Below are 14,503 nucleotides of genomic sequence, written 5' to 3' on the forward strand. Positions count from 1 at the left end.
TTAATGTTAAATCGCGTTGGTTTGTAATTCTTGTTATAATATAAGAATTGGCTATAGACATGGAAGAACTAGATTAGAATAAGACAAAGCAATCTATGCTTTACGATATTGGTTCATGGCAAAACATTCATATTTTTTTTTTACAATGTCATCATATGTAATTTAATATTTTCAGACTCGCAAAAAAAAATGTTGGCAAGTACTAAAATGACGTTAATATTGGGTTAATTTACCTAGCCATATTTGAAATTCAGAACCAGCTATTACAATCAGACACGCCTCTAGATGTGTTTCTTAGTTGTGTTGGGAACTACTTTTATTTTAATTTAACTTGTTTATCATGCGATATGCATTGTTTGTAGCCTTCACGCTAGCTGTGCTCGTGATGGGTACGTGGAGAGAGTGAGCCAGGTCCGGACTCGGCGCTGGAGTCCCCGGCATACACTTCTGAAAATCCGCCTCCGCTGCCGCCTCCGCCTCCGCTGCCGCCTCCGCCAGCGCTGCCTGCACCGCCTAATAATAGTTATATTAATGTAAGAAGAGATTTTACTCATAAATATAAAACGCAAAATGCAAAAACAATAGAATAAATTCAGGTAAATGTGAGCATGCAAACCTTTTTAATTATATTTATAGTATTCATGCACAATGCTGGATGAAATCCTCTTAATCAACGCGATAAAACCTTTAATGCATAAAATTATGGCGCAGATAAAATTTATCGTAAAATATCTCTTTAATAAAATGTTGCTTATCCGCCAGCATGATTGATTATTGCTATTGTTTGTGTCACGCTACTCACGCTCATTTGGTCATTTTGATGAAATACCTACTCATTGTCTTGTACCTCCTGCAATAAAATCATGCACACCGAAGCGTGCAAAAGTATCTGACACGATTTTAATTGTCACTTATAAGAGCTCTAAAGAGATTCATAAAGCGTATTAAATATTCCATGCTTTGTTGTCGAAGAAGCCTTCTGTTCTGGTTGTTGTTTAATAATTTTACTAAGCTTTAGCTTTTCATACAAGTCTTGAAATATTATGGACCATTTTTCGAGCAACGTTTCTTTTATTGTTTGAACCTGCATATTTGCCCAAGCCATTATTATTAAGCCATTAATAAATATTTTCCAAGCTGATTTACGTTAGTTAGAAATGATTAGTACCTAAGTAGGTAATTGAAGTTAAGAAAGAAACATAATTTAATGTTTTGGTCAAGGTTACCTAGCGCTATATATTTTAGATTCATCAGTAGGTAATCTAGTAATCTGTGGATGATGTTGTTGGTCTCACACTTTATTATCCTTTGTAGTCTATTTCTGAGTCTTAACCCTGTGTGTTACTGTTTTTTGTCCCAAATAAATTGAAAAAAAAGGCGTATGTGTTTATAAAATGTAATTACCATGGTGTGCGAGGGGCACGCAGTAGGATGTGCCAGCGCAGTGTCTCGGCCGCACCTTCTCGTAGCGACTGAGCTGCTGCAGTTCGCAGTCCGAGTGGTGCTTCTCGACTGTTATACAGATAACATGCATCTATTTAGAACAAATAATAAATTAAGTCACCTACACCTTCACGTGACAACTCCGGATGCGGAGTGAACCGCGCCCCCCGCCCCCGCCCTGTCAGCGCGCGCGCAACGAGCGAGTCAGGCGGGCGGCAGTCGAGCCTGAGGATGGACCCCCGAAGGGCCCGAAACATGTCGCCAATAGCGATTAAAAATTCAAGTGAGTGAAACCGTTGTCGTATAAACAGTTTAACAAATAAGTGGGTACTTTTACTCCAATAAAAGCGTAATCAGAGTTACAGAGATACGAGTAGATGCTCGAAATTTACGAACTTTGATTTTCGCGGTAACACAAGTTCAAAAATTGTAATGTCCTTCAATAATTTTTAATCGTTTCGTCAATACCTATTGATATTGAAAATGACAGTCAACCCTCCTAGTAATCAAAACATAGAACTGAAAAGAATTATAAATGTAGAATTTGTTAAGGTAGAAGGCCTCCCTTGGTCGTTAAGCCTCTGAAATGACTCCTGAAGATGCACGAGATGCACGCGTAGGTACACGAGATAAAAATGAAACGTGGTCATGACATAATCATGCGTTTTTCAAGTTTTACTGTAACATATATATTTTGTAACCAAAACAGAAATATGTACCTACTAGCAACGACCCTTTCGAAAGTGATAAAAAACTATGCTTACTCAGTTGCTAGTTACTAACTAGGGCTAACACAACCGTCAGGATACCTACCATACGTCTTACCCTCAGCCCGATCCCGGTGCCTCTGCGGATGCTTCCTGCACGGCCTGTGGGGAGGAGCATCGTTGTCGCGATGACCGAAGGTCCGGAACTGTAATGTGTGGTCCAGTGTCGCTGCTGTTTCGCCCCCGACAGCGAAAGTTGCGTATGGGCTTATTTCGTATACATCTGTGTGAGCAAAATACAGTGAAATCTCGATAATACGGCACTTCGATGGTCCGGTATACCCAGTAATCCGGCACAAAAATTGGAGTACAACAGTAGAATTTTGTTTGAATTTAGTATTTTAGTAAAATTTATTTCTACGACATGCTAAAAAACACATCAATAATATGCAGATTTGCTTTAACTTCCAGTAATCCGGCTCTCTTGTGTCACCGTTAGTGCCGGATTAGTGAGATTGTACTGTATTGTATATATGTTGGGATTGATTTGGATTGGAAGATGGTAAAAGATACAAGTGTGTTAGACTTATTAGACATACAGTGCTGTATAGACATACCTAGTAATATCTAGGAGATCGATATTTGCTCGGAAAACATATAAAAACTCAAAAATGCGCGTTTTCCCAGAGATAAAACCTAACTAGATCGATTTTTTTCGCCCCCGAAAACCCCCATAGAGCAAATACATATACAATACAATACAATACTCTTTATTGCACACCTCACCAAACTCGTAGTTTACAATAAATGTACAGTAACATAAACAAAGACAATAGAGGTAACAAGAGGCGGTCTTATCGCTTAAGAGCGATCTCTTCCAGACAACCTTTGACAACATATAAATAAATATACAAGAATTGCTCGTTTAAAGGTATTAGATAGATAGACATACGAACCCGAGGCCGGAGACAGCTTGTCGTGCTTGTAGTCGTGCTGACAGTTGCGCATGTTCTGCTGTTCAGGGCACACTGATTTGTCGGTACTGGCGACAGAGTGGCTGCAGCGGCGCGTTTCTTCATCCACTGCTCCGCCGCATGGCCACAGGGTACTAGACAAGTATGCATATTTTTTAATTACAAATATGTTAAACATGTGATGTTGGAAGGGGCCGACATAATTTCATACAAGCGTACGGTTTAACTCGGTTTATCGTGTAATATTTGGACATATAATTGTTGCCCGTTGCTGAAACAGGCCTTATACTAACACCGATAGTGTGGTGTTGGCGTCTGGTTTGATTAAGGTTAACCGAAAAAAATATAATTAAGTACCTACTTATTAAATAGTAATCTCATAAAAGTAATTGAACAGTAGGTAGGTACATTAATTAACTAAAAGGCATACGATTACTGCACAAGAAAAAAGTACAATATTGACTTTAGTCCTGAAAAAGTTAATAAAATCCACTGGTAACTTCGTTAGTAAAACGCGTTCGGTCAATAAACTTACTTTTTTTCATGTAAAATGTAGCGCGAACAAAACAAATGACAACAGAGCTGGCGTTCATTTGCGCTTTACTGGATGCAAATGCCTGTGCACACTAGCGTAGTGTGGCGAAAGACGAGCTAATAGTAAAGACACCCTTTTGTTCATAAAGATTAGCAAAACTCTGTTAAAGTTTGTATCTTTCTAACAATCGTAATGTCAAAACAAAGGTTAGATTAACGACTTAACATTATATAAACGGCTTATTAGAGTTTATAAAATGTTAATAATGCCATAAGCTGTGTTATCTGCCCATTCAAATTGTCACTTTAGTGCAACTGCAAACGAATTAGGTAGTACATTGTCCAATCGAACTGTCATTGTAGAATGTGGTATATCAGGGAATGTTTTGTTCGTCCTACATAATAGTTTAATGGTGACGAAATAAGAGCGTAGTACTTAATAGTATACCTAATATTTTTTTTTCATAATATACCTACTTAATGTTATTTTTGATGCCTACATGGGCTACATGATATAGATTAGCGCTCTTTATTGTCTATATTTTATTCTTGTCTCTGGTATGACGTGTTGCCTTTTGCGAGTTTCATTTCCGCTGCAGCAGCAGTGTAGTAGCGTATGCACCTTTTCAGAGATTTGTACCTGAAGTGTACTTACCAATGTAACTATTTTTAAACGACTTTTAATCCTATAAAAGCATACCTAGTTTACCTTAACTGCCACTGCAGTAGTAAGTAGGTTAACTCCTTATTTCATTTCGCAGAATTCACCGTTTGTAGAGCGATATCTGCCGTAAGTACCTTGAAAAGAGGTCCAGAAGGCCGAAAAGAAAAGGTGGGAAGAAACGAGTTGAATGCATTCAAACGAAATGGTAGAATTAAGTAACTGACATGTCCGGATGGAAAAACAAAGGGGAGGGACATTGCCCAGTAAACTATAATTAAACTTAAAAAAAGTGTATATTTTTGCTGTTACCGATCTATTTTTAGAAATTTATTTTATTTCGAGAATACCATTCATGGAGATTAGGGGAAAAAATCATATTTAGGGCCAGTAGCACCAACCACATTTGACAGACTGATCATCGTCAGCCGGCGCGCCCCGGTGCTTTACTATGAAACTTTCCATACATAAAAAATTTGCGAACTCTTTAACGATACGAACAGTTTGGTGCAACCGACCCTTAATGTTATTGAAGCCGAAAACATAAAAGGATTGTTAAGGTGCATAACTTAACTGCAGCAGGCAGGCTTTGTTTGCTCTGCAAACTTAAGCTACAGGACTATAGGTACAGTATTGTTCAAGCTTACCCAACTGCCGTCTGATATAAGCGAGCTATTATTCCGGTTACTGCCAGCATTGGATACATTCGGGGCACAAATCGCTCTCAGGTTAGTAAAGTTGAATCGTATCTGAAGTTAGGTTTAACTGAGTTGGCGATTATAAGGAGAGAGCACAATTCTATACCATTCAAGTTAAAAGGAGCTCTCATTGTGGGAATGTTCATAGTTTAAAGAAATAATATTATAACGATAAACTTAACGAAATGTACTGCGATGTAGTTTAACGGATTAAAATGACATAATATTTTATCGTGGCAAGTTCGTCGTTTTAATTATTCAACTCCGAAGATGCCGCTGCCTGTTAGACTCAGTCTACAATATAGTTATATATTAATTGCTTACCTACTCACTACTGGCCAGTTTGCCGCAACAGCCAGTACCCATTCAGCTTCGGCGTTTCTCCAACCGTTCCTGCCGAGCTACCTTCTTGAAATGCCACTAGTCGTTAGTCTTACCTTCGCTTAGCCAGCAGGACTAGTATCAATGCCGTGACAGCGACAGCAGCCAGTGCTGCAAAGGCCAGCGATACTGCTCCGAGTACCCGCTCGGCCTCGGCGTTGCTTCCAACGGTCCCTACTGAGCTGCCTTCTGATTGGAAGGCTACTGGTCGTCGAAGACGCTCTGAGGAAATAATGTTAAATTTATAATCGACGTCCCATGATTCAACAAAAAAAATATTCTACGAGTAAATATAGGTACTTAAATGAGGCAATTACAGTATTAAAATTCTGCCCCACTACGCATTAGGTACAGACGTAACCGCCATAGGAAAAAATCACTGTTTCCCGTTATCCGCGCCAGTATACAGGGTGCTTCCTGTAACAAGAGCAATAAATTAAACTAAAGGCTGTACTCCTCAAACTGACCAAAATTTTTTCAGCAACTTTTAAAAATTATGAATCCTTTAGACTTCCTCTTTTTCATACAAAATAAATATTGCTTTCGATGTACGCTGACATCAGTGTGTTTGACGTTGCTTGTCACGCTTTAAACATAACAAAATTTGCAATACATTGCGTCTTAGAATAAACTTTAAAGTGTAATAAAAATCAAAACATGAGTTATTTTCAAAAGTTGCTGAACAAATGTTGGTCAGTTTGAGGAGTACAGCCTACAGTTTAATTTATTGCTCCTGTTACAGGAAGCAACCTGTACCTATACTGTTTATGTCATTGAGAGAAAACTTGTAAGAGCTTTAAACCGAACAATTTAACTTCACTGCAACTTGTAACTTTGCTGAACCGCCCAGACAAGCAGGACGGTGTCAAAACAATCGGAAATGTGTCGCGAGTTAAGGTCGAAAGTTTGAGTGCTGGTATGGCCAACTTAAATTTAATCTCTAAACAACGTACTTACAAACTTTAATACAGAAATAAGCACGTATTCTGGACGGTGTGCTTTGTAAAAGCTGTGATTTGGGACAATGAATAGAATTTAGTACCTACTTGAAGCTAAAGTTCCTACACAAAGTATGAGGAAGCGATATTAACCCCGATTGCTCCTCACATCCCTGCGCCAGGTGCCCCGGCTCCCGAATCCTTGACTTTCGCGCTCGGCCTGTGATAATGCGAAATGCGAAATTTAGGATTATATAGTCATGTGTAAGTACCTCCAGCGTGGGTAGTAGTTGCAGCGTAGATTATGGCTTGGTGTCTCGATGACTCCGTAGACGTCCACAGCCGAAGGGCATACCACGCGCCCGCTGTTAGACCACCGATGACCACCTGCCCAAAAATATAATCAATCATTTATTATACCTTCCTACTAACTAATCAGTAAAGGATATAATCCAGATTCAGTGTGATCTTAATGAGTTGAAATTGCATAGCAGTATGTCAGTCTCTTTTCTTGATTGTCTCAAATTGCAAATCTATCTACGAAGATGGGGCGAGTTAGATCAACATCTGTTGATAACACCCCAGCTACACCCGCGTTGGCCCATTAATTATAGCAATTTCACGAGACTCACATCCCTTTCTGCATATACGAGGTCACAGCAGTCTATTTCTGTACTCGTAGGTACTCTTACCTCCCAAAAATCCTTTCCGTAAGTGACGCAAGTTCAGCATTCGTCCACGACGTTGCACCGGCGTGCAGCCTAACTACACACATTACACCACACGGCCCTTCTAGCGCCCAATGCAAGAAACTTTCTATTGCTGTGTTTGCCAACACATACGAGTATAGCTGGCACTGCATTAATCGTGCTTAATACTCGGAGTAGCTTACCTCCCTATGATGATGTAGCGACGTGAGATCGGCGTCAGTCCACAACGCTGCGCCGGCGTCAGCCCGTCGCCACTGCAGTCTCACTAGGCGCGCATTGCACCGCACGGCCCTTCTAGCATCTAACGCGAGGGCACTGCTGTTGCTCCATATCGCCGCTTCGGCGCCCTCCTCTTGATCGCGCCGGTCTCCCCCTCCCTCCCATACTAACACTAGGGAACACATGTTTTGTAAGGTTATACAATACAATACAATACAAATCCTCTTATTATTTATTATATTATATTATTGCACAACCTCAGAATAAATGTACATGGAAACAATACATGAAGACAGAAGTAAACAACAGGCGGTCTTATCGCTAAAGAGCGATCTCTTCCAGACAACCTTTAGGTAGTGGAGAAATGAAAAATGATATGATATGGTTATAATATTGTTTTATAAGATTCTTCAATCATTTCAAAGTCGTCATCATGACTCTATGGACCGAATAATTCGTAGATACGGGCACGGGTGAGCAGGTGATTAAAGCAGCAAATGTAGAGGCAATTTCTAACATTATTAAATCTGAAATGTACAACGAGCTGTAAGATTGCATGTACACATTATGGATGCAATTCATTCATAAAATGTCCATGCACTTTTAAAGCTCGCTGTACAGGTAGGTATTTCAAAATTAGTTTATGCTTGTCTTATAGCTTTCATCCATTTGAGTTTTTACGACAAAGTCGGTGTTCGCAGACATTAGCAGTTAATCCAAGTTAAAGACTTTCGGACGCCTTAGTTAATTTCTAGCTAAGTTTAGACCTTGACACTAAGTGAATGCACTTAACCAAAGCCTTATCCGAATAGAAGCTAGTTTCTTCTCTGGGTAGGTATGCAAAGTTGATGTACCTACAAGTAACCTTCAGAAAAAAATAGTTATTTATATTTACTTGAGATTAGGTACATATCTAAACCATACAATTTTAACTAATAACTTTTGTAAAGTAATATGTACATCCATGCCCTATAAATATAATTGGGTTTGAAGGTTGAATTATGGGCGCCACAAGACATAATACAGAACCGGCCATAGCACTTTTTTTCGGTGGTGCAGGCACAATGGGACAAAATGTATTTTTCAATAGGAGTTTGACCAAGATAACTCTGTAACAATTTTGACAGCACAGACTGCGAAAGTGTCATTTTTTATACGTCATAATTTCATAAAAGTCAAACATCTTGATCTAACTCTAAAAGTATCCTAACCTGGTGGTTTCGTCTTGACCAATAAAGGCGCCGACGGTGGCGACGGCCCCGCTCTCGAATGCGCCACCGCGCGCACTGAATACGACGCCCCACACGACAAAGACCTGAGCATCACGCTGGATGCCTCTCCACCAGCTTCTAGCTTCCTCTCTTCTTCTACTCTTGAACTAGCTTCTAAGCTGTCCACGCTGTCATCACGAACTCGCACCCACCATATGGTAAAACCTAAAAGTAAAACTGTTATTACCTATATACACTGACAATCCAACCTCTAGACTGAGCTTAGGCCAATCACGGCACGGGATTGACTCGATGATGGAGTAACGCTACCGTATGTGTGGCAGAGGGGGTAGCGCGACTATGCTATGTCTAGAGGTTGGATTGTCTGTGCCTATATATAATCCAAAAGTAATAAGCGTGATGAATAAACAAAGGTTCCGGTTACCGATTTCGGGAAACAGAAAGTTCTCATTGCACAAAGTTCCATAGAAATATCTACCTATTACTGGCAAACTATCAATTTCAATACCAAGGTAAGGAGCACCTGTATTGCAGATTTGAAAGGCTTCGATTCACGGGCAGCAATGTTATTTAATTAGAAAATAGAATAGAATTTGTTTTGTTTTAAAATCGAACGAAATAAAACAAAAGCAATTCTGTTCGCTTTAAGAATGATTAAATCATTTAGGTAATTAGACTAATTAGTAGATTAAAGTGTCATTCAATAGAAGTTGCTAACTATGTAAACAAACCGCCATACTAAAATTGACACTGAATGTCAAATTACTAGTAACTTTTGTTTACAACATAGTTAGCAAGTTCTATTGAATGACACTTTAGATAGAATTATGACGGTGAAACGCTTAACAAATTTCATACTAATGGTCAGTATGAAATTTGTTAGTAATTTTTCTCTCTATTGACCCATTTGGATCACTCTGGTTGGAATGACACATTGATAATAATGATAATATTAGTCTAACATCGTTCAGAACATAGGCCCTTTAAAGACTTTAAAAGTAGAACACTAACAGGCTAAATCGGCACAGTCATCTGGATAATTTCCGTTTGGCATAGTAACACAATCACGTATAGGAGCGAGTCGCAGACGGCGGCCGTAATCCGCCAAGTGAGTTGACGTGCTTAAATTGGGGCTTGGTACAAGGATAGAGCGTCGAGCGTTATTGTCAACTAAAGTATTGGAGGCTAAAATTTCTGACTTGCGGTTTTCAACCGTGATATTGACGAGAATCGTCAGTTTTCCCATATTGAAATCGTTAAAAATGTAAAGCTGATAGGTGTATTTTTAGCATATTATTAAAACTTTAGAAGCAATTTAGAATTAAATTTTGGCATCGCCGTCAAGTAGACCTGGTTTTGTGTTTTAATTCTTTTCGTGTCGAGGTTTCTTTTCTATACGATGAATGCCCAGTAGGTTTTGTTTTATTTCATACTGAAACACTGTGTCATGAGTGTCATGACTATGTAGAATCGGACCACACAAAAACGTAGAATTTTCTGTGTACCTGTATTATATTATGTAAGTTTCGGTTGACTTTAAATAATCTACTGAACTGAATCGAGTACAAACGGGGCCAGGCAAAATCACCGACTTGAATAACGTCAAATATGGTGGCAGCAGATATTTTCATTCAAATTTTAACGAACATTGGCGGACGGTTTGGTGCAACCGGCCCCAAGGTGCTTGTGTACTTGCCATGTGGGGGCGCAGCAGGGTGGTGTGTGGTCCGCCACGTGAGCTTAGCTTCCCTGTGCGCCGCATGGTCGAGGAACAGCGCTGGCGCAGCCGGAGGGACGGCACACTCCACGCGGTACGTCACCTCTTCAGAGCCGAAGGCGTTACGCGCTGAGCATGTATAGTTGCCGCTGGTTGATGCGTCAACTTCTGTTGTAAATTCAAGAAATAGAATAGTGTAAAATTGTTCTCAACCGTTGAACACAAAAAATTGTTATGGTGATGAGGCAAAATCATTTATATTGTGACTGAACTCAAAAGCACTAAGACATGGCTTTCCGCACAAGAGCTCTAAATATTTTCGAGCTGAGAAAGCGTCGCACCTTATGGCTCCTCTACACGATGGGCCAGCGCCGGCCACTCCAAGGGACCCATTTATGCGTTAGAGTTAGAGGGAGCAAGTGATATTGCTATCTCATTCTACCGCATGGCTGCGTCCCTTGGAGTGGCCGGCGCTGGCCCATCGTGTAGAGGAGCCATATATTACAAAGAGCGTGGGGGATCTGAAGAGGAGTTCATGTGCAGACTGTGGTGACACGCTCACTTAATGTGAGCGCACTGGACTTACCGAACTATCTAAATACCGCACTGACCATGTATAGCAAGATGTCCATGCGGCGTGAGATGCGTCCTCGGGTCGTGTGTGACGGGCCGGTCTCCACGCAGCCACCGCGCGCGCGGCATCGGCTCTCCTCTCCACACGCACGCCAAACGCAGCGAATGGCCGCATTGTACTCGTGCCCACACGCCGAACGAGAGCAAACGTACTCCCGCTGGATACAAATAATGATCCTATATGTAGCTTTTCATAAAAAAATCTAAATTATGTATTGCATTTTGGCCACTTTATTTATCACAAGATTGTTTAGCTTGAACGGGAATAACTAAGACTCTCCGTGCTGGCAATGGTACCCAGCTCAATTCGTTGTGTTCTATATGTAAATATGAAGATGTATTTTTATGAGAAACGGGTCAAAACTCAACAGTTATGACGGGATTCTTAGTCTTGCGAGTTGACGAGCAGATGGCTCTACCTCGCCCGCCACAGACAGCGTGGCCACCCACGCCTTGTACGTGACATCTTCGGACTAGAACTTCAACTCAGTTGAGCCACCTGAACCCACGGACTTACCTCTAGAACTAGTAGTTGCAGGTTGAGGAGCGGACGGCTCGCCCTCACCAGCTACAGAATGCGCGGCCACCCACGCCTCGTATGTGGCGTCTTCGGACAAGGACCTCAACTCGGCTGAGCCACCCAAGCCCACTATTGGATCACTGTCTTCAGCCTGCACTGTTGTGGTTTGCGGAGGCCTGTCCCTGATTAAAAAAATTCGAAACATAACAGAATGGTGTTTGTGATCAACTTACGAGTGTGACGAACTAGTGTTAAAAACTTTACTCTCATTAACACAAAGAACGACATGAAACTGCAGCGCATTATTTCACATAATTTCTTTAGTAGAAAATCCAAATCATATCCCGACAGGGGTTCAGATTCATAAACTGGACTCACGATAGGTACAATTTATTTTTTATCATAACAAATCACATATGTTGCTAACACGCTAAACTCACTTGTTTTTTTTTTTATTCAACTGCGTAAAAATATCCCTAAGCCCGAAAGAAGTATTTACCTGCCAAGTTCACGATAGAACACTGTGTAATAGAGCACTGGTCCATTAGGCCGACTAGGAGGTAACCAACTAATTGCTAGGGAAGTCACTGACGTTGCGACGACCTTCACAGCAGCTGGTGGTCCTGGAGCTATAACAAGTCACTTAAGTCAGCTAGCAGCTTTATTTACAACAAGTGTCATACAAGTCTAAGGACCACATACACCATCCCACTAACCCAGGGTTAAGCAGTTAAACCGTTAACTTAGTGTCAAATTGTACTGGTAACCATGGTAACTTCAGGTTTAAATAAAATAAAATAAAATAAAATTAAATATCATTTATTATCAGGCAACTACGGCCCATAGATACATTATACCTTACAAACTAACATACATATAATAATAAAAATCTTACAAGCTAAAAATAACCCGGGTAACTCCGGGTTAGTGGAATGGTGCAAGTGGCGCAAAGACATATTTCTAAAAAAGTCTAAGTTAAGTCCATCAAAATGGGATTGTATGTATTCGTACTTATATTTTGACAGTCCTCTTTGACATAACATTTGATGACTTCATAAATGTTTACCGTTAACTACCTAATACAAATTTTGTTTAAAAGTATTACAAGAAAATTACCATCTTGTTGCGTTACACAGTGCACAGGATGAGCCGGCACACCATCCCCGGCCCCAGTATACGCCAACGCTTGTATTGTATAGTTCGTGTACGGCCTCAACGCCAGCAGGAGCGTCTCCACGCCCGCTACCCTCTTGACCTCCGCTCCCGCCCCTGAATTGCCCCCGCCGCTCCCGCGCACCTCCCACTCCAGCCACTCCGCCGCTGCCGACAAACAACTGCCATCATTCAGCTTGGAATATTGAGATTGTTTCAAGTTTATTTGTTAAATGCAAAGGTTAATATCCAATGAGAAATGTGTTCGCGTGATCGCGTTCAGTTTATTCGAATTGCGTAATTAAGGAAGCAGTTTGTGCGAGTTTATTAAGATTAAGTTATTGCTGGACTTTATATAAAACTGCGCGCACGTTTATGAACCATTTAGCGCCCCAGAGTTATTGTGCAGTTAAAGAACACATTTAAGTATACAGTCACTTGAACGCTTCCTACTATAATATTAACAGATATCGCAGCTGGTATGGCGTTTAACTTCAATGGGGAAGAAAAAATATGATTTCAATATTGTTTCTCGTACAAGTCTGCACACAGGTTATACATTTCCTCATACTCACTATGCTCAGGGCGGTATAGCAGCTTGTATCCGAGCAACGAGCCATGGTGCGCGTGCGCGGGCGGTGGCGACCACTCCACCTTCAGGCTCTGCGGGGATACGGCGCGGCAGCGCACGCCGCGGGGACCTTCTGATGGCACTGCACACACATGTTGGTGTCCTTTATTCTTAATTACAATTTTTATTGGTGTTTACCGATTTGTGATAGGTACACAAATTGTTACTATGTAAGTACAGTCAGCAGCAGAAGTTGCTAAGCGGCGAGGTGTTCAAAATTACCTTGACGCGCTCTTATTCTCTCAATAATAAAGTCGCGTCACAATCATTTTGAACACCTTGCCCGCTTAGCAACTATTGCTGCTGACTGTACTTACACAAGCTAGATTATTAAAGCAAAATTAACTGTATTATAAGTTAAACTCTGTTTAACTGCAGCACTCATTTCAAGTTAATTCGTAGAAACTCTTTCCTTTATACAATTAACATTCCTTTCAGATTATAATTGCTAGACGCGCTACATAAATCCAAATGCTCGCTTTTATAATATTTTGCAGCATTTTCCTTGTCTATTCACTTAAATCCGAGTTAAGCAGTTTCCTGCTCATGAAATCCTCTTAAGATTTTGCATTGGATTGTAACATTGTTGGGTTTTGTCGACAACACAGCGGTGAGATAATATTATGGAAGATTAGTACGTATTGTTCCAAAAGTTACTCTAGAGAACAGAGATGATGTAAGTTCAGATTTGAAAAATGAAATGAAAACAGAAATGAAAAATTATTTATTCACTAACAAGCAATGTTTAACAAAATACAGGTCGGTGCCCCTTTTTATTTAAGTATATACCTGATGTGTTAAGGCACACCGTTCTTCCTTAGTGATTAACTAAAAGCTAAAAGCAAAAACTATGATAGGTAACAAGTTTGATAACAATAAAGTAAAAACTAAACAATTTAATAAGATTTGTCGAGGAAATTCGGATTTTTAGATAATTAAAATCAAATCTCAAAGTTAGATTAATAAATACTACCTATCAAGGTAATATTTATTAACTTTTTGTTCATGATACCTTTGATATAGGTTACCTTTCCGTTCATGATTCGCGTAAGCGCAAACTGACCCGAGAATCTTATCATTTGTGAGCGCGCTGCACGGACAATCAAATTGGTAGGTAATAAATACAATTCTTTGGTTACTGCCAGGCATAGACTAGGAATCCTCTAGACTGAGCATAGTAACGCTACCCCCTCTGCCACTTATACGGTAGTTTTACTCCATCTTCGAGTGAATCCCGTGCCGTGATTGGTCCGTGTCTTTGAACGGACCAATCACGGCACGGGATTCGCTCACCTCGTCCCCCCGCACCCCCGTATTTTTGGCAGCATCGGTTTCATGAAATAATTGCTCTAA

The 14,503-nt window shown here is 40.4% G+C and overlaps 1 protein-coding gene across 1 annotated transcript in view; it reads right to left on the reverse strand.

Moving 5' to 3' along the window:
* Positions 1-358: 358 nt before the first annotated feature.
* LOC134656158 (cell adhesion molecule Dscam2-like) overlaps positions 359-14,503 on the reverse strand; it is a 100,366-nt gene continuing 86,221 nt past the window's right edge. The window contains exons 24-37 of the mRNA XM_063511682.1: positions 13,095-13,232; positions 12,484-12,687; positions 11,867-11,996; positions 11,365-11,549; positions 10,826-11,005; positions 10,194-10,382; positions 8,477-8,701; positions 7,229-7,437; positions 6,609-6,723; positions 5,455-5,620; positions 3,107-3,258; positions 2,257-2,433; positions 1,405-1,512; positions 359-504 (exon numbers count right to left, since the gene is read on the reverse strand). Coding sequence (XP_063367752.1) covers positions 371-504; positions 1,405-1,512; positions 2,257-2,433; positions 3,107-3,258; positions 5,455-5,620; positions 6,609-6,723; positions 7,229-7,437; positions 8,477-8,701; positions 10,194-10,382; positions 10,826-11,005; positions 11,365-11,549; positions 11,867-11,996; positions 12,484-12,687; positions 13,095-13,232 — 2,312 coding nt within the window. The 3' untranslated portion in view covers positions 359-370. The remainder of the gene's footprint in view (positions 505-1,404; positions 1,513-2,256; positions 2,434-3,106; positions 3,259-5,454; positions 5,621-6,608; positions 6,724-7,228; positions 7,438-8,476; positions 8,702-10,193; positions 10,383-10,825; positions 11,006-11,364; positions 11,550-11,866; positions 11,997-12,483; positions 12,688-13,094; positions 13,233-14,503) is intronic.

The sequence above is a fragment of the Cydia amplana genome, chromosome 17, assembly GCF_948474715.1.
Source record: "Cydia amplana chromosome 17, ilCydAmpl1.1, whole genome shotgun sequence".
Taxonomy (NCBI): Eukaryota; Metazoa; Arthropoda; class Insecta; order Lepidoptera; family Tortricidae; genus Cydia; species Cydia amplana.